Source organism: Hydractinia symbiolongicarpus, chromosome 3 (assembly GCF_029227915.1).
Source record: "Hydractinia symbiolongicarpus strain clone_291-10 chromosome 3, HSymV2.1, whole genome shotgun sequence".
NCBI classification, from domain to species: domain Eukaryota; kingdom Metazoa; phylum Cnidaria; class Hydrozoa; order Anthoathecata; family Hydractiniidae; genus Hydractinia; species Hydractinia symbiolongicarpus.
In genome coordinates, this window is record NC_079877.1 from 18,888,023 (window position 1) to 18,914,271 (window position 26,249).

The 26,249-nt window shown below is 33.7% G+C and overlaps 1 protein-coding gene across 3 annotated transcripts in view; it reads left to right on the plus strand.

Moving 5' to 3' along the window:
* Positions 1 to 26,249, plus strand: part of LOC130636112 (dedicator of cytokinesis protein 9-like) — a 90,553-nt gene that overhangs the window by 27,710 nt on the left and 36,594 nt on the right. For all 3 annotated transcript variants that reach the window (XM_057445729.1, XM_057445731.1, XM_057445730.1), the window contains 19 exons: positions 17,382 to 17,498; positions 17,660 to 17,731; positions 19,640 to 19,876; positions 20,207 to 20,371; positions 20,477 to 20,581; positions 20,657 to 20,981; positions 21,111 to 21,252; positions 21,832 to 21,885; positions 22,003 to 22,115; positions 22,198 to 22,325; positions 22,399 to 22,443; positions 22,519 to 22,611; positions 22,877 to 22,933; positions 23,010 to 23,054; positions 23,134 to 23,211; positions 23,283 to 23,390; positions 23,524 to 23,601; positions 23,865 to 24,002; positions 24,075 to 24,245. In XM_057445729.1, coding sequence (XP_057301712.1) covers positions 17,382 to 17,498; positions 17,660 to 17,731; positions 19,640 to 19,876; positions 20,207 to 20,371; positions 20,477 to 20,581; positions 20,657 to 20,981; positions 21,111 to 21,252; positions 21,832 to 21,885; positions 22,003 to 22,115; positions 22,198 to 22,325; positions 22,399 to 22,443; positions 22,519 to 22,611; positions 22,877 to 22,933; positions 23,010 to 23,054; positions 23,134 to 23,211; positions 23,283 to 23,390; positions 23,524 to 23,601; positions 23,865 to 24,002; positions 24,075 to 24,245 — 2,271 coding nt within the window. The remainder of the gene's footprint in view (positions 1 to 17,381; positions 17,499 to 17,659; positions 17,732 to 19,639; positions 19,877 to 20,206; positions 20,372 to 20,476; positions 20,582 to 20,656; positions 20,982 to 21,110; positions 21,253 to 21,831; positions 21,886 to 22,002; positions 22,116 to 22,197; positions 22,326 to 22,398; positions 22,444 to 22,518; positions 22,612 to 22,876; positions 22,934 to 23,009; positions 23,055 to 23,133; positions 23,212 to 23,282; positions 23,391 to 23,523; positions 23,602 to 23,864; positions 24,003 to 24,074; positions 24,246 to 26,249) is intronic.

A 26,249-nucleotide genomic window follows, 5' to 3' on the forward strand; every position in this document is an offset into this window, starting at 1 on the left:
TTTTGATGACGTCAGCAAGGATCTGTCAACAGACAAAATGTTTTTTCTAGGAAATTTGTTTACTTGTTGCCTCTATTGTGTAGAGCTTGAATAGCTTATTAAAATAATGTATAGGATTTTTTGTTTTGGACAAACGCCTAAGGATATATAAAGGTTTTAAAATTTTGCTGACGTCAGCAAAAACGAATAAATATGCAAAAAAATTATTTTAAGAAATTTGTATACCCGTTGCCTTCATCGTATAGATCTCAAAACGCTGATCAAGAAAATGTATAGGATCATGAATCTTTTATAAACGGTTGCAGAGATATTGAGGCTTGAAAACTTTCTGATGACGTCATCAACCCATCCCCTCCGAAACGGAATGGGAGACCCAGGTTTGGGGAACTTACCCAAATTGGTCCTAGGTGATCCCTAGTTACCCACGCGGTGAAAAATCATTGACGTCACCACCTCGTTTCCAAGTTATTTACCCTCAAAATTTTAGGTGCACGGTAATGGCTCCATTAATTTAATATAGGATATTGACGTTAAAGTAGTGTTATTGACGTCGCACCTTAACGTCAGAAAATTTAACATATTAGACATGCCTTTTTCGGCGACATCAAAGAAAAATAAGGATATCAACTTTGCCTGTCACAGAGACACGGAACTGGCGTATTATTATAGAGACTAGTCGATAAGGCCCGTGGAAAAATCCACTTAGGCAGAAGGACAATGGAAAAGTAGGTTGTTTTAGATTTTTTGCTGACGTCAGCAGTGCAATTACAAAAATATTTGGCGAAATTTAGTTTATTCGTTGCCTGTACTATGCAGATGTTAAAACGCTGACCAAGAAAATGTATATGATCATATCTTTTTGATAAGCAGTTAATGAGACATAAGGGTTTTAACATTTTGCTGATGTCAGCAATGGCCAGTCAAACCCCCAAAAATTTTTTTTTAGAAATTTGTATACCTGCTGCCTTCATTATATAGGTCTTGAAACGCTTATCAAGAAAATGTATAGGATCGCGTATTTTTGACAAACGGTTGCAGAGATATTAGGATTTGAAGGTTTTTTCGATGACGTCATCAACCCGTCCATTCCGAAACGGATTCGGGGACCCAGGTTTGGGAAAATTACCCAAATTGGTCCTAGTTAGTCCCTAGTTACCCACGCAGTGAAAAATCATTGACATCATCACTTCGTTTCCAAGTTATTTGCCCTTAAAGTATTAGGTGCACTGTAATGGCTTCATTAATTTAATATAGGATATTGACGTTAAAGTAGTGTTATTGACGTCGCGCCGTAAAGTCAGAAAATTTAGCATATTAGACATGCATTTTTCGGCAACATCAAAGGAAAATGAACACATCCACTTTGCCTGTCACAGACACACAGACAGACACACTTAGCGTATTATTATATATACAAAAACAAACAAAAGGTAAATAGCAATTTCGGAAGGAAAGCGGGAACATACCTCCTAAAATTTCAATGTAGTGTAAGTTTCCCTTTTGAAATATTCATTTCATAGATGAAAAACAGCAACAATTTTTTCAACAATTTTTAGACATGCACAAGCATGTTTAAAAAATATGCTAGATAAAAGAAGTAATCCGATTAGAATTTTATGGCCGATTGTTATCACTTCAACGCTTTCAAATGTCGAAATATGGTTTTCTTGTTTATTGGATAAATTTAGGCCTTGGAAGCTTTTACAATGCAAAAAGTAGATCCTTTACTTTTTCGGACTGTGTTAGATCTAAACTCAACTTCCTCTGTATCAAGTCTGTCCTGCCAAGTCTTTCCCTGTCTGCCTCTGGGCTTTGCCCCAGGAACTATTAAGTCTCTACACTTTCTTACCCAATTATCCCCCTCCCCCAAACTCCGGCCCGCCCATAGAGATTACCAGAAATATGGTTGAAGATGCTCTAGCACATATGAAAGCAGGAAAAGCAGCTGGTCCTTCGGGATTTGTTGTTGAAATGATACGTGCTGCTGGTGACCCTATTATTGATTCGGTTACAAATCTTATCTACAAAATTATTAAAGATGGTGTTGTGCCGAAAGAGTGGAACGAATCTTACATCATCAATTTGTACAAAGGTAAAAGGGATGCCCTAGATAGAGGGAATTTTAGAGGTCTGGACCTTACAGACCAGGTTTTAAAGATCGTGGAAAGAAAGTAATCATCCGATCACAAATCAGTATTAACAGCATACAGTTTGGCTTTATGCCAGGTAGAAGTACAGTTCTGAGTTTTGGGTGCAAGTTGGGGTGCACCAAGGTTTGGTACAAGTCCACTTCTTTTCATCATTGTCTTAGAGGCGTTGTCTCAAGAGTACCGCCTTGGCTATCCATGGGAACTTCTGTATGCTGATGACCTTGTCATCTCTGCAAATTCTATCGTAGAGCTTACAGAACGATTAAAACTCTGGAAAGATAATCTAGAAGAGAAGGGACTACGTGTCAATATGAAAAAGACAAAAATTATGCACAGTCAGCGTGAGGCATCAAAGTCAACTGACTCAAATAAATGGCCATGTGGTGTTTTCTCTAAAGGAGTTAGGAGTAATTCAATGTTATGCTCACAATGCAATCAATGGATCCATAAAAGATGCACTAACCTAAAAGGCAGATTAAGAGCGGATCCTGATTTCCTCTGCAAGAAATGCAGTGGTGAACTTGTTACTTCAATTGATAACCAAGCCACATCGATTAAAGTTGGAGATGATGACATTGAGGTTGTGCAGAGTTTTTGTTACTTAGGTGACATATCAGTTAGCATGGTGATTGTTTCGATGCTACTATGGGCAGAATAAGGTCTTCTTGGAAGAAGTTTCGTGAGTTGCTTCCCATTCTCACTTGTTCTGGTATAACAGAGGTCGGGTGCAACAGAGGTCAGGTGTACAATGCCTGTGTACGTAGTGTGCTCCTGCATGCTAGTGAAACGTGGGCACTAAATGTTGAAGATACCAACCGAATTAAACGCACAGATCATGCAATGCTAAGATGGATTTGTTCAGTAAAGCTCTCTGACAAACTCTCAATGAAAGAGTTAAGACCACAGCTAAAGCTTCAGAGTGTCGAAGATGTACTGTCATATAATAGGTTGAGATGGTTTGGGCACTTTCATTGCATGCGAAATGAGCCCTGGCCAATGATAGTTCTGTCTTTTGAAGTTGCTGGAAGTGTGCCACGTGCAAGACCAAGGAAGAAATGGAAAGAAAACATAAATAAAGACCTTGCTTTAAAAAATTTGAAAATAGACGATGACTTTGATCGCGAAAAGTGGAAAAGGTGCATAAATCCAAGAAGTTTGGTTCATAGAAAGCAATGTGCAACCCTCGTGAACGGGGATTAACGCACAATAAACGTGCAGTAAGTAAGTAAGTAAGTAAATAAGTAAGTAAATAAGTAAGTAAGTAAGGGCCAATAGTCGCAAAATCCAACATAAAAAACATTTCTTGGGCACGAATCGCAAAAATAACACCTGAAAAAATGTTTCATCGGATTATTCCCCCTGGACGTTTATCTTTATAATCGCTTATTATTACCAAAAAACATCCTAGTATACAATAATGATAATAATAATAATAATAATAATAATAATAATAAATAAAAATAAATATTTAAGGTGGCTAGCCCAGAAAATCGCAAAAACCTATAGTTAGTGGATTGTTTTCACTGGGGGCCACTGGAACAAAAAGGAAACAAAAAGTGATAAACCTTAGACTGCCTCAGTTCAATCAAACATAGTAACATTTATAATCTGTCAAAATTGAAAAAAAAAGAAAGAATAAAAAACAAAAATTAAAAAGTTAAAAAGTGATCTCCATTAGAATTTGCCAAATACATTAGAGATTGAAGTCTTGAACGAAAGCAGACTTCCATCACAGGTCACTTGGTCTGGAAGATTATTCCACACTTTTGCAGCTCTAAATGGGAAGGCTTTTTTGCCAAATTTCGTGTTGACTAAGGGAAGTGCGAACCTGTTTTTAAAGCTCCTCTTGTTTGATGATTATGACAGTTGTTTGTCAAAAGTTTGTTTTATCGAGTCCACATATTTCTGGTACGCTATTCGTAAAAGTAAATCCATCAAAGCATGAAAAAAGGCTTGTTTGGGGGGGGGGGAGGTCAGGGGCAAAATGGCCTACCCTTCCGTTTTTTACTTGTAACTTTCGTTTGCCTGGCTTATTTTACTTGCAATTTTTAGTAGCTGAGTTTCTATCTATATGAAGTTGATTTAGCTTAAAAAAATTAAAATTGCGCCCACATTTCTAAGGACCCTTATGCAAAAATTATACATCATAATTTTTTTTAGAATATTAAGTGCGTGTTACGATATGTGATTAACGTATTAGATTCATATTTTATTGTGTGGTTTTTTACGCCTTTATTACGCCCTCACATATTATTTTCCGCCATGTGGGCGTAATTTACGCCCGTATTTTGTGGTAAATCACTTTTTATCTGTTTGGCACCCCATTTGTGTTGGCATAAATAACATTGAGACACAAATGTGCTAAGTATTATTTAAAAACTGTTTTCAAATTTCCATAGTCAACATAAGATAATAAGATGATAATAATAAATATAGTCACGTTAGAGCTTCAATAAAAGAATAAGCAGACCTGTAATTAAAACAGAAGTCGGAAAACCCATTATTCTAAGCTCAGAAGAAAAAAAATTGTGCAATATGATCTTTTAGAGCATATTTGCATATTATATACTCAAAAAAATTAATAACCAGCAATTTTTAAAATTTTGCTGACATCAGCAATTTATCATGTGACCAAAACTAAAAATTTTTCCGCCATTTTAATTATTTTATGTCAGTAAACATTTGTGCCAAATGTTTTTTAAAATAAGTAAGTAGATCAGAAAATATAGGGGTAGGGCATCCCCCCACCCCCCAACCTTTGACCAAATCACTCAGACCCCAACCTGAATACCGTTATGCTAGTAGGATACACACTGTTGTGAACATATTTTGTTAGCTTCGTGATTCACAAAACATCGACATGTTGGGTCTGTAAATAAATTGCAAACAAAAATTGACCAATTATTTCATTAAAATGCCGAGTACTGTGAGCGCCAATAATTTTAACATGTGGTGGTCAATTAAGAATGTCCCACTTTCACGAATATGATTCATTGCAAAGGGCACAAAAAAAGCTTGCGAGTATCGAATAACAATATCAATCAATATAAAGCGCCCACTCTTAAAAAGCGCCTAGGGTTGATTATTTAAATATATTAATAAAGGAAAAGGGGGCGCTTATTAAAATATATTATTATTATGTGTTTTACATGTATAGTAAAATAACTAATTTACACCAACTATTAAAAAAGTAAAAACTAATACAATGTTTTTATTTTCAAATACATACATCGTTACCGACAAAATATATGCTTGTGTTACCTAACAATGCTTTAAACTCATTCAGAGAGGACACATTTTTATGGACACTGACAAGTGGTTCCATGCCTGTGCCGCTCTGACGTGAAAAGAATTTAGACCATAATTGTTGCAGGTCCTAGGGACTCTAACACTGACTCCTCTTCTGAGCTCATAAGGATGGGACACACTATCTAAAGTAGGCCACATTAAGCTGGACCACTGTGGTGTTAATTTTTGTACACTTCTATAACTAAACAACAGAGGTTTTTTTAGTGAAGTAAGTCCTGATTCAATTGAGTCAAATAGTCTGAGTCTGTAAGAGAGAAGTCAATGTATCTCACTGATAAAGCCAGACGGTGAGTACTTACTTGTAAGGAGTTGACGAGACCTTTTATTACAAAACATCCACACAAGAGGGCAATAGTTAAATTGTGACAAAATATATGCGTTAAATAAACGAGTGACTTGCAGCGGATTGAGAAAATTACGTATACGTGCAAAAGCTTTCGTTTTTTGCACACTTCCTTCACATGTAAGTTAAACATAACTGTGAGTCTAAATAAATCCCTAAAAGTTTGACGGTGTCGTGTAATGATAATTTGAAATTTTTTAGGATTTGCAACCATTCCATTCTGACCAAACCATTCAATAATAAGCTAAATCTTGATGTAAAGAACATCAAGGTTTAGCTTTCTAATTACATTATCTATAGTTATATCACGAACATATAGGGTGTTGTCATCTGCAAAATTACAAATTGAAGAGTGAGAAGCATATGTCGTTGATGAAAATATTAAACAAAATATGGCCTAGTACAGAACCTTGAGGAACTCCTAAAAAAACTTTAAGCCAATCCTTAAAAAAACTCCTCGTTTTCACTCTTTGTTTCTTATTTTGTAAATAGAAAAAGATAAATCTAACACTATCCACGCCTAGAGCATACGCTTCAAGTTTGGCAATCAATAGGTCATCAGAAAGACAATCAAAGGCTTTTCAGAGGTCCATAAGAACAGCACCAACCCTACTAGAGCTATCCAAGCAACTTTCCCAACTTCGTAACATATTAAGCAAAGCATGTCCAGGACTGTGTCCCTTTCTAAATCCGCAGAGGAATTTAGAAAGACGAGGCTCGATAAAGGTTTTAAGTTGGTTTGCGATTAGTCGCTCAAACACCTTTGACAAGGCCAGCAGCAAACTAACGGGCCTATATTTGCATTTTTCCATTGACAAGCTTTTTTTATGGACTGGAATAATGTCAGCCATTTTTAGCTCATCAGAAAAAGTGGAATTATTTTATGCCTCGTTGAAGCAGTTTGTTAACGCATAAACATAATCATTAACAGCTAGTTTTAAAATTTTAATTGGAAGTGGACCACTCACTATCTTATCACTCTCAAGTTTAGCTCTTTGCGCATGTCGTCTACAGTAAACTTAGAAAATTCAAAATTATTAGCGCCTAGAGCACATTTTTCTCGGATATGCCTTCTGGAATGAGAAGAGAAACTTAGGTGTTGCTATTTGTTGACTTTGATTTTGGCACTGAAGGAATGTTAAGAGTGTGAGTGATGGTGTTAAAATATACATTAAATATATTAGAGATGGTCAGTTCATCTTTGACAATTTCACTATCTTCAAGCAATGGCAGCCTATTTCCAGCAATGGCAGATTTATCTGAGAAAAAAGGCTTGCATGCCTTCCAAAAATCTCTTCCAGTTGAAATGTCTGCCTGATTGAAATAGGACGCCATTGCTTAAAGATTAAGTTTAACAACCAAATTTCTCTGTTGCAGTAATTTTGCCACTCTACAGAATTTTTTGTATGATTGGCTATGTTTTTTAATTTTGATCTTATCATGATAGCCTTCCTGAAACTTTTTGTAACATGAGGACGATTATTTGCATGAAGAAATTTGGTCTTTAATGGAGCATGCTTATCTAAGATGAAGGAAAAAGTGCGTTCAAAATCACCATAGTTGGAAACATTATATATCAAACTATTTGAAGGTCATAGAGAAATGATACATCGCTAGTTTTTGTAGCATTTATAAGTATTCTTTTTAGGAGGCATTCCTAAAAAGATTACTTATGGAAAAAGACGTTCTTAACAGTGTATGCACAAGCATATGATGATCACTTAACCCTGTTTCAAGAGTATCACTACACATCAAACTAGACCTCCTGTTTGTTAAAATGAGGTCTACACACGTACCAGAGGAAGACTTGAAACAGGTTGGTTTGTGGATGACATTGCTAAGTTCGTTATTCTACAAAAAGTCTACAAAAATTGCGGTTTCAGGCATACAATTAAAATCACCTATAATTAATAAATTATCATAAGACGCAGAGTAAAAACATCAGATAAACTATTAAAAAAATAAACTAAATCTTGATGAGGAGGTCTGTATATTGACATAAGAAGCCATTTACACTTTCTTAAATTCAATTCTAGAGGTATTACTTGAAGATCGCAATTGAAAGAATAACCACAGAGTAATCTAGGCGGAATGTCAGCCCTCACATATGTTAAAAGTCCATCACTTCGATCAGTGACATCAAATCTGTGTGGGGCCTTGTAACCAACCAATAAAAATTGACTTGATGGAAAAAATGAATCGATTTTCGTTTCTGCAATTGTAAGGATATTAGATAAAGCATTGAGTAAGGTATTGAGGTTACCACATTTATTGCGAATAGAGTTAATATTCAAATACGAGATAATTGGATTATTCGGATGTTTCATTCTAGCAGATTTCAATTTGTCAGTTGTATTTCCACTATCATTTACTGTGTTCGTATTTTCGATACAGCCATATGATAGATCTTAGAAAAATAGTTAATTTTTAAACGACAAGTTAAGGTTTTCTTGAAGTAAACAGGTACCAGTAAAATTGAGATGCAGCCCTCTCTGATTAAGGTGTTTTTTCAGATTATTATTCATATTATCAATGTATCCGATGTTTCTTTGTTGACATAAATGTTTTAAAGTTTTATTTACTAACTTGAATTTATTGTTGAGATTATCATCTCTTTGGACTATTGAAGAGACAATAACATGTGACGTTTTGAAACATGTAACTGCAAGTTCATTGATGTTATTTGCAAGTTCATTAGGATGCGATGTTTGTAAGTCATTTGTACCACAATGTAATATTAGCAACTCAGGCTTCTATCTAAAGTTGGCTTTACACAATATTGCATAAACTTCACCGTAGCTCCACTGAAAGATTTTACTACGACTAATTCATTTTCCGTTGACATATGATATCCCGCAACGTCTTTAACCACCGAGTCACCTAAGACTGCAACAACATTACAATGCTTTTCCAAACTTTGATTAGATGAGCTATTTGAATTTAAATCTCTATTATCCAATGACTTACTCTTTTTTCTTCGTTTTGTTTGTTCGTTTTGTTTGAATAGCACTCAACTCAGAGAGTTAAGTGCTATTCTCGCATTTATCAGTTGTCTGTTCTGTGTTCATTAAATCTGTAAATATACCGGTGGTAATGTTTGATGTAGTTTTTGTAATATCACCGTTGGGAATATTTTTATCTAAAATTTGTTAAATTGCGTAAATTTTTGATGGAATTTAATTTCTCAGTGTCTTGTGAAAGAAAATTTACCTCGTTACGAATGATTGATTCTGTAGATTATTTTGTAGACTTTGATAATAATAACAACTCATCAATTATGTTTTTTTCCTCCTCGTTTCTTCTTCCAAAAGAGCTATTTGCTTTTCCATCATAGAGAAAAGCTTGCCGTTCATATATGTGCATTCACATTGATGATTATCTGTATTTGCACTAGATTTCATAATTATCAAGGCCGTCTCAATTTCACTCTGCATAAAATATATTATCTTTTCAACAGCTTGATCAATTTTAACTGCGGCAAACTTTTTGTTGATGTATTCCATATCACATTCATCAATACTTTCTTCTAATATAGATTTCTCATTGCTGGAATTCTCCAAAACTTTATTTATGATTAATTTTTGAAGATCGCTCTTTCCGTTCAAGGAGTACGCTATTATTTCATTGACGTAGAGGAAATTTAATCTAAGCATAAAAATTACGTTCAGAGAATTTTAAAAGCACAAGCTTAGCAGATTTGACAAAAACAATTTCCGCCAAAATTGAGACTTTTCAGCATCCGATAAATTAAATTCCAGCCAAAATTTAAATTTTAAGAACAATCAGGGCTGAAGTCAACAACAACTACCTTTGATAAATAAGGATATCTTTATCAAGGAACAGCATAAAAAAGGTTAGTTACACAGACACACAAAAAAGATTAGTTACAAGCTTTTCTTTTTAGTCTTAATCCAACCATGTCGTAACTCTTTCGGAGTGGCAAACCTTTTACTCCTAATCATATCCATTGTTACCAATTTCTCTCTGATGTTGTCTACAAAAATTAGTTTCATTTCATGTATTTCTGCATAGCTCCACTTGCGTCTTAGACTTGCTGAGGAATATTGAACACTACTGGACTGTGGTTCAGGTGCAACAGTAGGTGGGCGTTCCGGCGCGACAGAAGGTGGGCATTCTTTTCCTGGCTATATTGATCCAAAGCGCAAGAGATTTCCAACATATTTTGCTCCTTGTGCGCTACTGATCTTTCGTCATCTCACATCATAATACTTCTTTTGGGTATTCTCTGAATGTAACAGTAAGTCTGCCACATCCGTTGATACTTCAGGGTGATGTTCCAGGACCGTAGTTGAAGAAGACTTGCGAAGGATTGTAGTTGATACATTTTGGGTTGACGCATCCGAATTTCCATATACACCAGCTCTTCTCCAATTTTTGTTTAACTGCTTGCTAATTGAGCCCAAACCCATCTGCAGACCATTAAAAGAAACGAAGATATGCGCGCTGTTGGCAACAATTTGATTTCTCACGTTTTCAACGAAGACTGACAGGTATCGAAAAATGTGTTTCTTTAAATACACTTTTGCATGGCCATACATTTTTTTTATTTTAATTCGGTACATATCGTCTTCTAAAACCGCGTCCCTAAATTCTTCCAAGGTCACATTTGATGATACTCCGGAAGAATGTGTATTTTGCAAGTTGATCTCTGTTATTAAATAATCCTGCATACAACAAAAGTTGGTTCACGTAAGAATTGGTGGTGAATCAGATGAATATACACTAAACAATTTTATTGCATTTCTGGAAACAGAAGAACTTTTAAAAATCGAAATTTGTTGAGAAGTAACAAGAGCTTCTTGTTCTTCTTCGGCCCGGTTGGATACGTGTTTCCGAACAGCGCAGTTATATGACTTTGACCACTTCAGCACTCTATTCTAAACGATAATTAAGATTTTTTCAAACATACAGATTCTGTGAAATCGCGCTAAGGAGTTCAAGCTAAAAAGTTCTACATAGCGCAAAAAACTTAGTTTAATAACAATAAACGAATAAAATAAAATCAAATTGTTAGCATTCTACTTTTAAGGCAATGAATAAGGGGAGGAAAACGCAAGCCATGTGTTATAATACGTCTTATATTCTTAATTCGCACTAACAATGTAATTTAAACGAATCGTTTACCTGCATTCGTAAAATATCATCCGCAGAAAAATTCTTTAAAGGTATCTCATCATTAACCAAAAAATCATAGCATTGCATAAGGAATGTCAGATACTTCTTGACTGTCAACGGTGCATAATTTTGTGCAACACAATATTTTCCCAAAAACTCGTCTCAAATTTTCATACGCTGGAGCAAATCGGTTAAATCTTCAGTTTCCAGAGCAACGGCTCCCTGTGCTGTTCTTAAGTCTAACTTGCCACCGTCAACAGAAGAAGTAAGTTTTGCATTTCTCAAGTAACCTTTCGTTTGACAATGCATTTTCAGTTTTATCAGAGCTCTTACCATCTTCACTTCATCAAATCCGGGAGGTAAGTATACTGCTTCGCTTTGTCCACTCAAAAGTCTGGAATTAAATCGTTTGCATTGTATTTTTCAGGAAGGAGATCCTTTGTGTTTCCTTACCGTCTTTTTTTAATCGCCTCCGAGTTTAGCGAACTGAAGTAGAGGGCACTATTTAGATATTCTGTGTATTCGGTTGTGCCAGCTTTAATTTTGTGAACAAATCCTAAATGTTTATCAAGGCGTTTCAAAACAGCAAAGCAACCAGCCACTGGACACTGTCTCTTTATGTGTTAGTCAGCACTGGTTCTCTTTGCTTTCTCCTGAGTTCGTTCTTTTTGCGAATAGGAGGAGCTTGCCTCCATTTATATGTCTTCTTGCTTTCATATACGCGTTAACATTTCTAGCCTTTTCTGAAGACTAGTGATGGATTAAACGCTTATGACAAAGTAGGTCGTTCAGCTGCAGACCACAATCTTCGATTGGACAATTTTCTTCGAAATGACGAGGTTTTTGTAAGGTTTGGGTCCTAAATTAAATAAAAAGAAACTTGCAAACAACAGTAACAGTAGATTTTTGTCGATATTTAAAAAAAGCAACGTCACCTGCAAATAAAGTAGCATCGAACTCGTTGTCCTTTGCTGCATCCGAATCTTGCAAATGATTTAAATTTTGGGGAGCATCCGGTCTGTTCTTGGTCGGAGAATCCGGTCTGTTCTCTGTCGTATAATTCGTATGAAAAGTATCTAGTCTTTTTTACTGGGTAGCACTTGAGTCAACAACATTGTTTGTGCACGAATCATCATCATCAAGTCCGTCCTCTACAGGAGAATTTGACACGTGGAGAATAATCCAGTTCTTCTTTGGTAGATGTATTTTAATCGACCGCGTCTGCAATACCTAACTCTTCGGTCTCTCCACCATACAACAGGGCATTAGCCTAAATAGCAATAATCTGCATTCATTTTTTTTGCAATTTCTTAGGATAATATGTATAGCAAGCTTTTTAACACGTTTAGAAAAGCTTTGTGCTAAAGCTTAAAACTTGATTTTTTGTAATAAATTTAAGGACAATATTTTACCTCTTCGACAGTAAGGTTTTTAATCTTGCTGAAGATTAATGCCAAGGCTTCAGGATACAAAACTTTCATGACGTAATCAAAATACTAAAAAAAGATATGACATTGGTTACCGTATTTTATGGTATATAACCCGCGGGTTATAAGTTGATTTTTACGACTTCCATCCTTGGTGCGGGTTATATTGTGGTGCGGGTTATGTGATAAGTTTTATATTTTCTGTCATTTATTGTGAAATTTAAAGTTTATACATTCAATGAAGAAAATAGTACCCACGGGATAAAATGCGTACATTAATATAACTGCATATGCGAGCCTATATCTACGTAATCTTACTTCAACTACGTGATTTAAGTTTTTTCACACAGTGAAATTGCTTTCTTTAACTTTCTATTGCTTGCCATTGTTAATATTACAAGCTCTCCCTGAAACACAATTCTGGAGATCATTTTTCTTTTGAGTTGAATGTAATTCTATATTTATATCTTTGTAATCACATTGAGCACATTGAAATGATTTGCTATTGGTAATAAAGCAATATAGCAGGTATCATTTTTAGGTTTAATTGACACGTATTTCACAACCTATTGCCCAGGACTTAATTATTAATTCCTGTTAAAAATTTTGAAAAATGTTAAAATTAAAGTACAGATAATAATTTTCTTTTTTATCTTCGCTACCTTCGAGCAACAGGTGGCCACTAAAAATATGAAAAATAAATATAAAATACAATTAATTAGACACACGCAACTATCTCCTCCTTATTGCCGCCATTCATTTTATCATGCACACTGTGATTGCTGAGATATAAATAGATAACAAAATTCTATAAACATTAGAAAAGAATGTTCCGTACATCACTGTTACAGACAATCGGTGATAATTATTATGTTGTTTATTTTTAAGCCAAAAAAACTTAAATATACATAAAAACAGAGATTTTACTTTAGGTTTATAACCTGATAGAATGGTTTTTTATTTGTTTGTTTGTTCAATCGCAGGAAGAGTTATTATTGGCTGAAACTAATGTTTACAAATTAAAAGAAAACAGCATTGTTCGATTTGGTACTGCCGGCATTAGCAGAAGATCGACTTGTCAAATTAATTTTAATTCATTATTATTTCGCCAATCGGAGACAAGAAAGTTAAAATGAGTCGCTAGTTCAGACACTTGGTTCTCGTGTTTGGGGTTCACGAGTTTAAACGTCCCCCACTTGTCTCCAGCATGAAAAAACCACACACATGAGTATAAAATGATTAGGGTAAGTAAAAATACGCTGAATTTTTTTCTTAACATGATGCGGGTTATGTGGGTTAGTAAAACACATTGATCGAAATTTTATGCGGGTTATACGAAGGTGCGGGCTATCTGATAGCATCTAGTTTATAAGTCCCTTAAAAAGCTGAGCTGCGGGTTATTTGATGTGCGGGTTATATACCGGAAAATATGGTATTATTATTTGTGAACCCATCAACTCAACACAAAACAAGCAATAATGTTTAAGGATTACTTACTATCGATGATTTTAAACAAAACATTTTAATGAGAAATGCAGCAACAACTTCATATTGCTCATCACTGAATCCAGAAAACCCAACACACATATTCAAAGAACCTAGTAATTGAGATAGACTTCATGTAATATTTATATAACATTTACTTTATCGGATATACGTTATCTGACTTACTTTTTTCCCTTCCACGCTTTTTGAAAGGTTCATGTCTTTCAGAAAACTTCTAAATTACAATATAATTTCATAAATATTTCACTGCAAATTATAGCAAGAAAAAAGAAACTATAACAAGGCATAAAACCCACCTTTCCTGTAAAAATATCCAGAACGTCACTTTTAATCTCCAACAACATACTCTTAATTTCTTTAATGGACATATTGGAAGCATATGTCGGTGTTATAGAAATGTTAAATACACAAACAAAAATATAAATGAGAAAACTTTATCTTCTGGGAATCCATTAATGTAAGGGTCTTTAAAACCCATTATTTACATTGTGAATAGACAAAGCTTCCTCTTGATTCTTCTTACGCTGAAATAGTTTTTTAAATGAAGATCATGAAATGGAACAAAAAGACTTCAACAACTTAGGGGTATACAGAACATAAATCTCTGTAGACATAGTTCAGGTTCATTTAAAGTGTACACATTAGCACTTTAAATTTACAAACACCTTATTACATCAAAAATATTTGGTGTTTAATTACATACCAACTGGGATCTGGTTGAATGCATCTTTACAAATTCTATAGCATAATTAGACAGTAATAAAAAAAAATATAATTCAAGTTTAACTTATGAGAAATGTAAATTAGGCTACAATATCTTAATTAGGCCATGCTGATAACCTAATTAGGACTATGCTACATTATTGTCAAAATTCAAACAAAAAACAATGTGCTCTTGAAAAGATATTTTGCAGAAGGAACACTGTGGAAAGCTTTTTGCAGATAAGTAGAGAGGCAAAATCAGTATTTTTCTTAACATAACTTTCATAACTTCAGGGTTTTTCAAATGAAAAACAAAGAATTTAATTGGTTAGGTATTAACGAAAATCAAAGTATGATGAGTGGAAAAATATTATTGTAAAAATAGTTCCGGATACAAAAAATAAAAAAAATTTGTGAATGGCTAATTTTTAAGATTTCTGCTTACTTTAAAAAACCTAACCATATTTATAAAAAATAACCTATAAAGATATCAAATGTTCTATATAGAGTAAAACTATTGGCAAAGTAGCAAAAGTCAAACACTTTTCTTTTATAAAAAAGCTTTTTGTCAAAAACATAAAACACAAAAATAAGAGCAATTCCACCACATAAATATTTTAGCAACATCTTCTTAACAATCACTTGTGACTGGCTTGTTTATGGACTCAAGTGTAGAACTATATTAGCAGCAGAAGCACATAACTTTCTGAGAATGTCAGGAAAAAAAAAATTAAAACTCAGTTTAAATTCTGAACTTATGTTTACTATTAACACAAGAATATATCAAGCTGAAGAAGGGAAAAAGAATCTGTACTCAAGTTGCCACAAAAATTGAAAATTTGTAATTCCTTTCTCAAACCAACATAACCATTTCAGAAACATCAATGTGTGCAAAACACAAAAACATTCATGATTACTGTTACCTCTGTCCAGCTTGCCAAAATATATTAAACTATGTAAAATATGCACATCTATCTATCTGAAGTGGCCTTCAAACAAAAATTAAGAAGAAAAAAAATTTGCAACCAAAAGAAGGAAGTATGGAATATCTTTAAATTTTTATTGTAGATTTTTAGTCAAATTGCCACGGAAGAAACCTTAAACTTAAAGACCCAACCACAAATGTCAAATTAAAGTTTCTCATGGCAACGTGATGATGCTAAAAATTACTTTGATAATATTAGGACTTTCTGTTGGATGTAAATCAGGCAAATAGATATGTAATCTCCTAAGTAATATTGTTTTATGATGGAAGTTCTTTTAAGTAGGAGGTACGAAGTCAGGAAAAACTGATAACTGGCACGTAAAAAATAGTTAACCAACACAGGATAATGATACGGTACGTACTGTATAAATTAGCTGCTTATACGGCTAATTATATGGTAGAGATGGTAGTGACAATTCAAGGTAGCAATATAGGCAGCACATAGCTAGCTACATACATAAATACCCTCAGAAAATAAAATTTGTTAAACAAAAAAGGTATAGCTATATTTAAAATTAAAAGGCCAAGGTGGTTTAGTCTAATTAGAGGCAGCTACCCTTCTAGCTAGCTAGAGCCTGTAAGCTAATCTTCCATATTCCTTGGTGAGTCTATAAGTAGGCTTCAACCCTGCTAAAATCTATTAACTAATATTTAAAGAAACAATATTTAATATGGACAATAATATGATATATATATATATATATATATTATACCTTTGGATAAAAAATATAAAGCAACTTTCACTTCGTCTGTCCGCCTCGTAGGTTTGTGATTTACAATATTGGCGCATTTGACGTGGTGAAAGTCCCCGAGTTGTGGCAAAAGTCCCCGAAAGTAGCAAAAGTACCTAATCACATTGAGTACATCAAAAATAGAGAAAGATGGCAGATATCATTTTTAAGTGTTATTGGCATGTATTTGATAAACTAGTGCCAAGGATTTGATTATTAATTGCTGCTGAAAATTTTTAAATACGTTAAATTAAATGTATAGATGATAATTCTCTTTTTTTATCTTCACTCCACACATGTGGTCAGTGAAAATATCAAAAATAAATTAAAAATACAAGATATTGATAAGACACATGCAACTCCTCCTCGTCATTCTGCAATTCATTTAATTAATGGATAATAAAAATTATATAAACATTAGAAAAGAATCTTCTGTAGATCACCATTTCAGAGAATCCGTGATAATTATAATGTTGTTTGCTTTTATGTGAATAATACTTAAGTATACAATAATAAAAGATCAAAAAATATAAATTTTAATACTTAGGATGAAAATGATCCTATTGCTTTGCTTTGTTTTTTTTTTACTTTTCTGATCTTTTTTTTTTGTGCAAAGTCAATAAAAAAAGAAACATTCTAGATAACATCGTATTGCGTTTTGAGAATAAGTTTGTATGTAATAAAATAGCTACACAGGAAAAAACTTTAATAATAAAATAGATTAATTAGAAATATCAGCAAATTTATATATACATATCAATTTTTTTATCTACGCAATTTTTTATGTACATAAAAAAATTTAACCATGTGACAGTGTGCAGGAACGCGATTGCATAGGTCTTATTGAGAGGCCTCTGTCTGTTAAACTTGTGTTGCACATCCACCTAATCATTCTCATATCATTCCTTTTTAAACGGTCAAGATCTTTTTGATTCAGTGCCCATGCTTCACTACAGCACAACATTGCATTTCTTACACCGACCTCATATAACCTTTCTTTACCTCCATTGACCAGACTAAACAGAGGAGACTTAACTTTCAACTCAAAATTACATTTTATAACTTTGGCTGTTTTTTTTGTTTTTTTTGCAGTATACGTTTCAAATGGAAGGGATAAACAATAAGACAGTACACGAAGAGTTATCAAAGCATTTGATATTTTACCTACATCTTGGAGCAGACCCTTCTATGATTGGAAACATCCTGCAGGTACAATACTTCCCTAAATGTGTTTACAAATTTGTATGTGTTTACAAAATTTTTACAGTCTCGAAAAGTAATGCAAGTTTGATTTGTATTAACTTTATATTTTCAGGATTTTTTCTATCCACTAGCAGATTTTAATTTATGAATATAATTTATTTTTTCAGCATTCCTGGTTTTTCTTTGACATCATGATAAAAAGTATGGCTTGTGGTCTTTTTAAAGATAAAAATACTCTGGTAATTTGGTAATTATTTAATACTTGTATTCATTAAAGGATGTCAAGATACTTTTACAAGTTGGACTTACCTGAAAGATTTGCATGAGAAATGCTAAATGATATATTTACTTGTTGTTAAAACTTCATGTGACTCCAGATATAGCTTTTTAAATATTTATTTTTCTTCTCGCTTGACCGCCATCTTGGCTATCTTTTTAATGAACAAGATGGTCAAAGCAGCTGTCAAGGTGGCAAGAAAACAAATATTTAAAAAACGATATCTAGGGTTACTTAAACTTTTAACTAAAAGTGGATATGTCATTGGGAATTTTTCATGAAATTCTTTCAGGTAAGTCCAACTTGTACACCAACTAAGGATCCCTTTAAGTCACATGTAACACAGCACTTGCAGTTGGAGATCTTATAATTCCATAAAGATTTTTAGGTAAATTTGTAAATGTTAAGGTCAGGGCAAATCATGCGACACAGTCAGCTGCTAATTGGATCAAACTTTAACCACTGTTCTACCAGGGCTTTAAAATATTAAGATCTTGGTACACATCTTTTCATGTACCCTGCAGGTAGATTAGAGGCAAGAGTGTGTACCTTGTATTTCCGTGTACCTCAAAATATAGAAATGTATGAATTAAATTCTGAATAAAGAATCGCAATTTGGTAAATGTCCCCATTAGTAAAACACATGCCATATTTAATTCTTGTCTCAATAGAAAATTGGCGCATGCGAACCTGCGGCGTGCAAGATCAAACCATGTTGAAAAGGGGGAGAGTGACTGTAACGACAACAATGATCACCAATCTAAAACTATTTTTCGAATGTTTTCATAACACGGCGCCGAGTTTGTACCCTGTCTCTCTGTTCACATGTTGTTTACAGAAAATGCGAACTACGAACATTTCACTGGAAAAATAATTAGAAATCTGATTTAACTATTGAATTTTGTAAGATCCACTTCCATTTTGAAAGTAGCATAAAATTGGCAGTGTGAATTTTTGCGTATACAGTTTTTCGTGCACGTTGAGGAAAGTACGTTTGATGCATTATCAAACCTTTTTTGATATATTTGATTTTGCATGCTACAAAGTATGTTTGAATGCGTGACAACGTTTGAATCACGTTCAAAAAATAATTAAAATCATTGCATAACAAGGCTATATGAATGCCACAAAATTAAAGATGATCATCTGTCTTTGTAGCATTTACCTTTTTCCTCTAGTTAATTAGTTGTCAGAAAACGTAGCACGTAGCTTTTCCCCCCAGTTACTTAGTTCTCAAAAAACGTGATCATTAATGTCTTTTCGTGTGTGGGTAACTAATGGCCACCTAAGATTACCATTGGTCAAATACTGGAGAGTTGGACAACTAACATAGTCCAGAATCAACAGCTTTCAAACTTTTTACCTGCCTAAGTGGATTTTTCCGTGGAACTCATAGGCTAGTCTCTTATAATAGCACGCTAATTCTTCCTGTGACTAAAAATAATGCATCAAGAATTCCACAGGAATGTTATTTTTCCCTTACAGAATACACAACTGAAAACATAATTGGCTATTTAAACATGATATCTGAAATGACACTTGTTAAGAAACCAGTTGATGATGTCATCAAAAATTATTTAAACTTAAATATATCCTTAACAGTTTGTCAAAGAACACTTGATCCTATCAATTATTTGGATCCACATTTCGAGCTCTACACAATAAATAAATTTAAATTTCTGGAAACAATTTTTGATAATGAATTGGACGATAAAGTCATCAAGATATATCTTGACAAAATAGTTTGCTGTTTTATTTTACAGGCTGTTCAACTAGTTGATATATGTACTACTACGCTATTTCCATGGGCACAGTGGACTGGCATCAATACGTTGAATTATTACTTTTATATCTCCTAATTATTTTGTAGGCAACAGATACTCATCGAAACCGTTTCAAAAAGGAGTTTCTCGATAGTCTGGATAACCTATTTCAAGTTTTCATTTATCAGTTAGTCAGGAAGGCAAAAGACAAACCAACCATTGCGAAAGAAGCTAATAAAAACCTTGCTGTTTTTGTAAAAGATTGTTTTGCTCTTATTGACAGAGGGCATGTGTTTTGCATTATCAACTACCTTAAGGACCAATATAAGCCAGCTGATACTCAGGTCTGTGGAGCTCTACTTTATTTTTTAAATATCTAGGAGTTGCCACATAAGAAATTAAAAAGTTTGTTTGCATTTTTTGTAATTTAAGCACATTTTTACAACTTTTTTCTACAACTTTAATGTTGTTGAAGTTTATAAGACGTTCTTTGCAAAAATGTTCCTTCATAATTTGACTCTTTGAGATTAAGGCAAAAATTTTAGTATAGTTGTTCCACAATTCTTTAATTCATAGGCAGGGTTGTAGCAACGCGGAGCATTTCTTGACAAATTACATTTCTCTGAGTAATTTTTTAAAATTTATGAACAATGGTGATGTCCTTTCTCTTGCAGATGCTTGAATTGAAATTTGAGTTTATCCATTGGATTTGCGGGCATGAGCACTATGTAGCGCTAAATCTTCCCATTGATATCAGAATAAAGGGAGACGTTCATGCAAGTGTATTGAGTGATGCTTTTTGCAGAAAACATTTTATGGTTGGAGTTCTACTCAAAGAGGTGAGTTTCACTAGTTCTCAAATTAACCTTAGATTTCATGACCACTAATTCTTTATTAAACGCTTGTGTCATGCAGTACTTCTGTTTTATTGTTACAAATTTTAGTTTTCTGAAGCATTGTATCAACCAAAAGTGATTCGAAAGTATGCAATAAAAGTGCTCAGGAATTTGTTAGTAAAGCATGAGCTGGATGACCGATATACTGGCGAGGTAGTTTCATTTTACTTTATATCTGCATGTATACTATGTTCGCTAATGGCTAATCTACTGTTATTGCTATCTTAGGAAAAGCAGTCTCGGATAGCAGCTATGTATATTCCGTTCCTCACAATGATGCTGGAGCACTCATTAAGATTTCACAAAAATCTTGATCGCCCATTAATTGATGATAGCTTCCTTTCTTTGCATCTGATTGGTCAAGTAAATGACGATTGTATGTCTCCTGTGTCTAAACGCACGTCTGTACAGTCTGGAGGTTTATCCGTAGACACACGCTCTCTAATGTCATTGGATCCGTCGGGAAAGACTCCTCCCATTTTACCTTTTGATGAAGATGAATCAAGAGAATACATGTTATCTTTCTTGTATGTTTTAAAGAATTTGAAATCAGGTGAGTGATATAAAGATATTAAAGATATTATTATTATAAAGATATTACTTGTTTAGGAGAAACTTTATTATTGGCTGGTTTGTAATGAAAGTTCCTTTGATCAGCTACAAACACTTATTTCTCTGTTAGTTATTATTGTGGATTGGTGGAGAGATATTTTGACAACACCTGTCAAAAGACAACAATCGAATCCTACAATGATCTACTATATGCATCATGAGAAACAATTTGCCAAATTTATGTCAGTTATTGACTTTTTTGATTTGCTGGAGTAAGTAAATTTTCCTTTACAATACCAATTCAAACAAAAAAAACAAAAAAAATTATATATAGAGGGGAGGGTTGTTGCCTTAAGTATTTTTTCTCTTCAGTGTCAAATGTAGAATTTTAGTAATGGTAATTAAGTATTCCTATGTTGGTTAAGGTCTAACGGCGTTGTAAATTTAACATCAAAACTGAAATGGAGCTCTTTGAATTACTGTTACAGGATTCAAAATTAGGTTGGGAACTGAGTTAAGAAGTAAAAAATGCAATTTAAACTCTATAGTAAGTGGCGTTTTCTTTAAGCGCCTTAAGGAGAATTATTATGTGCATGCTGAATGGTGGCTGGAAGGCGACGTACGGAGGATAGACAAATAATTAAAAAAAAAGGCTTTTAAGAATGAACTTTAAGGCGTCTTAATGTTGATTAGGGAAAAGTAGAGCATGTACGTGCCATGCCATGATAGCTAGACGGACAATAATTATAAGAATCTTTAAGCTGAGTTTGTAAATGCCTCCAGACCTGAAACTATTCTAAGATGTTGAAAGTATGCAATTTATGAATAATTTCATTGATTCAATTTGACAGACAATGCATTAAGATGTTTAAGTACACTGGAATGAAAGCTTCTAAAGAGAGAAGGTGAATGTTTTTATGTGAATTGTGATATATATGTTTTAAATTCATATTCTTCCATCTTTAATAACTACATGTATCTAATTTCGTCATAATAACCCTTATAATTTTTATCTTATTTAGCTCAAACACTGCAGAGTCTACAAAGCAGTTTTTAGAAACAAAGTATTTGTCACTATCAAAGCCGTCACCTCGGTTGTCAATAGTATTGACACATAAGAGAAATTTAAGCACTTGTGAGTCATGCTAACTTTATTGTGTAGCCTTAGGTACAACTTTTAAACAACTTTAGGTATTCTTTAAACATTTGTATTTTAGCAAGCATGCAAAGTGAAAACGTGAATGGTGTTGATTTGGAGAAGCGCTCCCTACTCGAAGCTAATCTCTCTAACGAGGTAGCAGTGATATCACTAGACATGTTGGAACTCTTCTGCACTCACTTTAAGGTAGCTTACTACATTATTTTTTTTTCTTTCTCCTCTTGCTTTGCTTTTTGACTTTCTGTTTTTCTGTTTGCAGTTTCATCTAGAACAAGACGACGGTGACAACATCCTGATGAAAAAAGTAAAATTGCACTATTTTTGTCAGGACGAAATGAAGTCTTACTTCTGCGTGATATGAAATATATTTTATTTTTAGATATTCAATTTATTAATGACGTTTTTACGGATCGGCCAATCAGAGTGTACTATGAACCACGTCTTCGCTTCATTGAGAGGCTTTGTACACAAGGTAACTTTCTTTGTCTCAGTTTACTTTCTTTCATGGGTTGATAACAAATACATTGTTCACAGTAATAACTTACGAAGTCATAACGCTTAGTGTGTTATTTCATATGAAAACCGGTCCAAGTTTAGTTGGGACTTAATTCAATGTATTCTTTTACTTTCGAAAACCGGTCTGAATTTAGTAGAATGTTGATACAATGTATTCTTTTATTTTTAAAGCCGGTCCAAATTTAATGGGAAGTTGATACAATGTATTCTTCTACCTTTAGTTTCCAACTGCATTGTTTAAAGGTAGTGCAAACCTTTGTGGGGTGCTTTGTTATGAGGTATGAAGTGACAGTTTATGATTATTTTAAAACAGTGTTCAGATATTCAGTGATAGTTTTTTCTCACTCTATTTAGATATTAAGATTATGTAGTTCTAAACTTGAATCAATAAGAACCCAGGTAGGTTAAGATTCATTATAATAGTCTCGTTAGCTTAAATGCTCGTAATTTCAAGCAGTGGTTTTATTCAAACTTTTAGGCGTGTTGTTTTATGTATCTTCTTATGAGAAGTAACTTCGAATACGGCGGAGGTGGTTGTGTCAGAGTTCATCACCAGGTAAAATGGTAGAGACAATAGTTAATGAATATCTGCATGCATGAGATTTATTTTTTGATACGTTTTACCAGGTGATTGTAGCAGTGTCGAAGTTAATAGCTTCTGGGATTAACCGTGCCTCAATGAGCCAATCATTGATTATGTTAAAAAACTATACTGCAGACGATAAAGGAATGAAAGTAAGTGAGATGATTTTATCTGTTCCCTCCAAAATGCAACTTGTTAAAGTGGTGTGCTTCTCTTAAGCATCAACTGTCAGTCAGTAAAGATATAGAATGAGAAGGCTAGAAAGTTGTTGAATTTGTTTTATAGACCACAGAATTTCCTGGTAATGTACGCGATCTAATAAAGAAAGTTCAAACAGTTCTACAAGCAACTGCTCAAATGAAGGTAAAATTTTATATGAGTGACAGTTACCACTAAGTTATGTTTTTTTATTGCTGTGCACTTTTTAACTCACCTCCTGAGAGTGATTATTAAAACAGACTGAAGAAGAGACACCTTCTTTTTCATGTGAGTCGCAATCAAAGGTGTGATTTTTCAAACGGCATCGGCTTCTTGTTTTCTTTTAAAACCACTTTCCATGCACCATATGTCTACTACCATCAAAAAATATGATAACCAAAAGGTATGTTTCTGTTTTTTTGTGACAGGAACATGAAGACGATCACGAGGTCCTTGTCGACCTTCAATATAGTTTGGCTAAATCATACTCAAGTACACCAGAATTACGTCAAACGTGGTTACAGAGCATGGCACATATTCATGAGAAGAATGGTGACTATTCGGAGGTAACTTTTGTTCGATCTAAAAGTTTTTTAGATTTTTTAGTTTTATTTAAGCATTGATACGTTACATTTTAGGCGGCTATGTGTTTCATACATGCTGCTGCTCTCGTCGCGGAGTACTTAAAAGGGCGTGGATGCTACACAGGTGGCTGCAGTTCGTTTAAACATATTTCGCCAAATATTCTACCAGATGAAAGCGTTGCAAATGATGATCATAACGAGCTTGGCGAAATGAGATATAGCTTGGTAAATCTGCCTTTTTAACAAAAACATTTAAGTATATATTTTTTATCATGTTTTTCGGACCTACCTGGATCATTAGTGTTTTCTGAATTTTTGCACAAAAATAGAGAACCATAGACCCCACCCTCGTCCCCAGGGTTTTTTTCCTTTTTGACATGAGAGATGGCGTCGAAAAATACCCTGGTATCGTTGACCGGTTTTTGTAATATGATTGGCTTTCACGTTTTCGCTTAATTATTACGACTTTTTCCTTAGTCAGCACTTTTTCAGGTCAAGATTAAAATGGCGCATTGAGCAGTGGTTTTGTATTTTGTAAACAACAAAACTTTGTTATAAAGCTAGTTAAATTTATAAAAAACGTTTGGTTTTACTTTTTTAGATTTATTGCAATATCACTGATTAGTTCATGATGTAGCATTGTACATTAGGAAAGAAGATAGTGGCATAATAAAGTAGGCTAGTGGCATAAGAAAAACAAGTGTTATGTAGCTAGCTAGCTAACAATGTTTTTAATGTGTTTGGCATGTAGTTGGCAATCAAAAACGTAATGTAGACGTATTGCTGACAGTTAGTTTTATATATGTTAGCTTGGTATTTTGTTTACATTTAGCTATTAGCTAGCTAGCTTAACTTTTTCATAGTAAAATTTGCAGGGAGGAATAGAAACTTTGTTTCTTTGTTTCTTAATAAAATTTCTCCCAAAGACTTGCAATATTTGTTCACGAAAAAAAACACCAAAAATACATGGACCCTTAGCAAAAATTTATCAAATATTAACTTAAAATTGATGAATTTATTTAAGAAAAGAGAATGTAATTATTACACTTAGGGAAGTGAAGGGGGATCTTGTGTCTCCAAAAAATCCCGGAACTTCATAACTAACTTAACTGTATTCATGCAGGGGCAGGTAAAATCAACCTACCTGCAGCTGGTGTTTGGTGCCCTTTTGTATTGGCCTTCTACAACACAATTTTGCAACACGATTTTGGAAGGTTTTTTTATTGTATATCTGTGTTTAGTGCATTCAAGAAATTACAAAATATAAAACTGGGCTGCACCAATCAAACATGGCACAAATCTTTATTTAGACCGGAACATAGCACTTAGACTTAAATTGCTCTTCTTAATGTTTTTTGTACATGTACTTTTGTATACTCACAATCGGTGTCCCTTGTTAAAACAGGAACTCAAAAACTATGATAATAGTGAAAATATTTTGTGTCTCAATTTTTTTTCAAACCAGCCTATAAACATGTCATACCAAGTTTCAAGTCTGTATTTCAATTTTATTTTTAGCAAAAAGTACGGTTTCGAAAGAGAAGTATTTTTTATAGCCCACTTTGCTGGATACTTTTAGCTTTATCCCTTTCCGTACATAGACTCATACTTGTTAATGTATCCAAATTAAGAAGGTATTTTAAGCTTGCTAACTTTGCAAAAAATAGTTCTCGTAAAAATTTAAAAGTGTTTCGAAAATTAGTTCTCACAAAAATTAATTCTCCTAAAGTATCCCTTAATAATTCTGATCTTTTACGTAACAGAATGTTCAGAAAATTTCGTATCTAAAACCTTACTATCTAAAACCTTTGGTACACAAATTTCATGATTACTGAATATCTATGAAGCGAGACTTCAACAATTGTACCAATCATAAAAGCTTTTGTTCTATATTATAAACTTCATTTTCGAATTAATTTATGACCCATAACTCCGCTAAAAACAACATATACTTCATTTCCATCCTAAATATAGCTATATATCTAAAGCAGGCTGTTATAATCTCAAGCTGTCTACATATATCCAGAAATAACTCTGCCCTTCTCTTCACTCCCTTGTTTTTTTCCATAGGATGTAGAATGTCACAAAATTAAAAATTTTATCCATAAACTGGATTTGAAATCTAAACAATGAACTATCTAGCTAAATAGAACTTTTGCTTGCTGAGCGCAAGCAAAAGTTCTATTCATTACAGCTAGCTAAACTATATCAAAGTATTATGTAACCTTC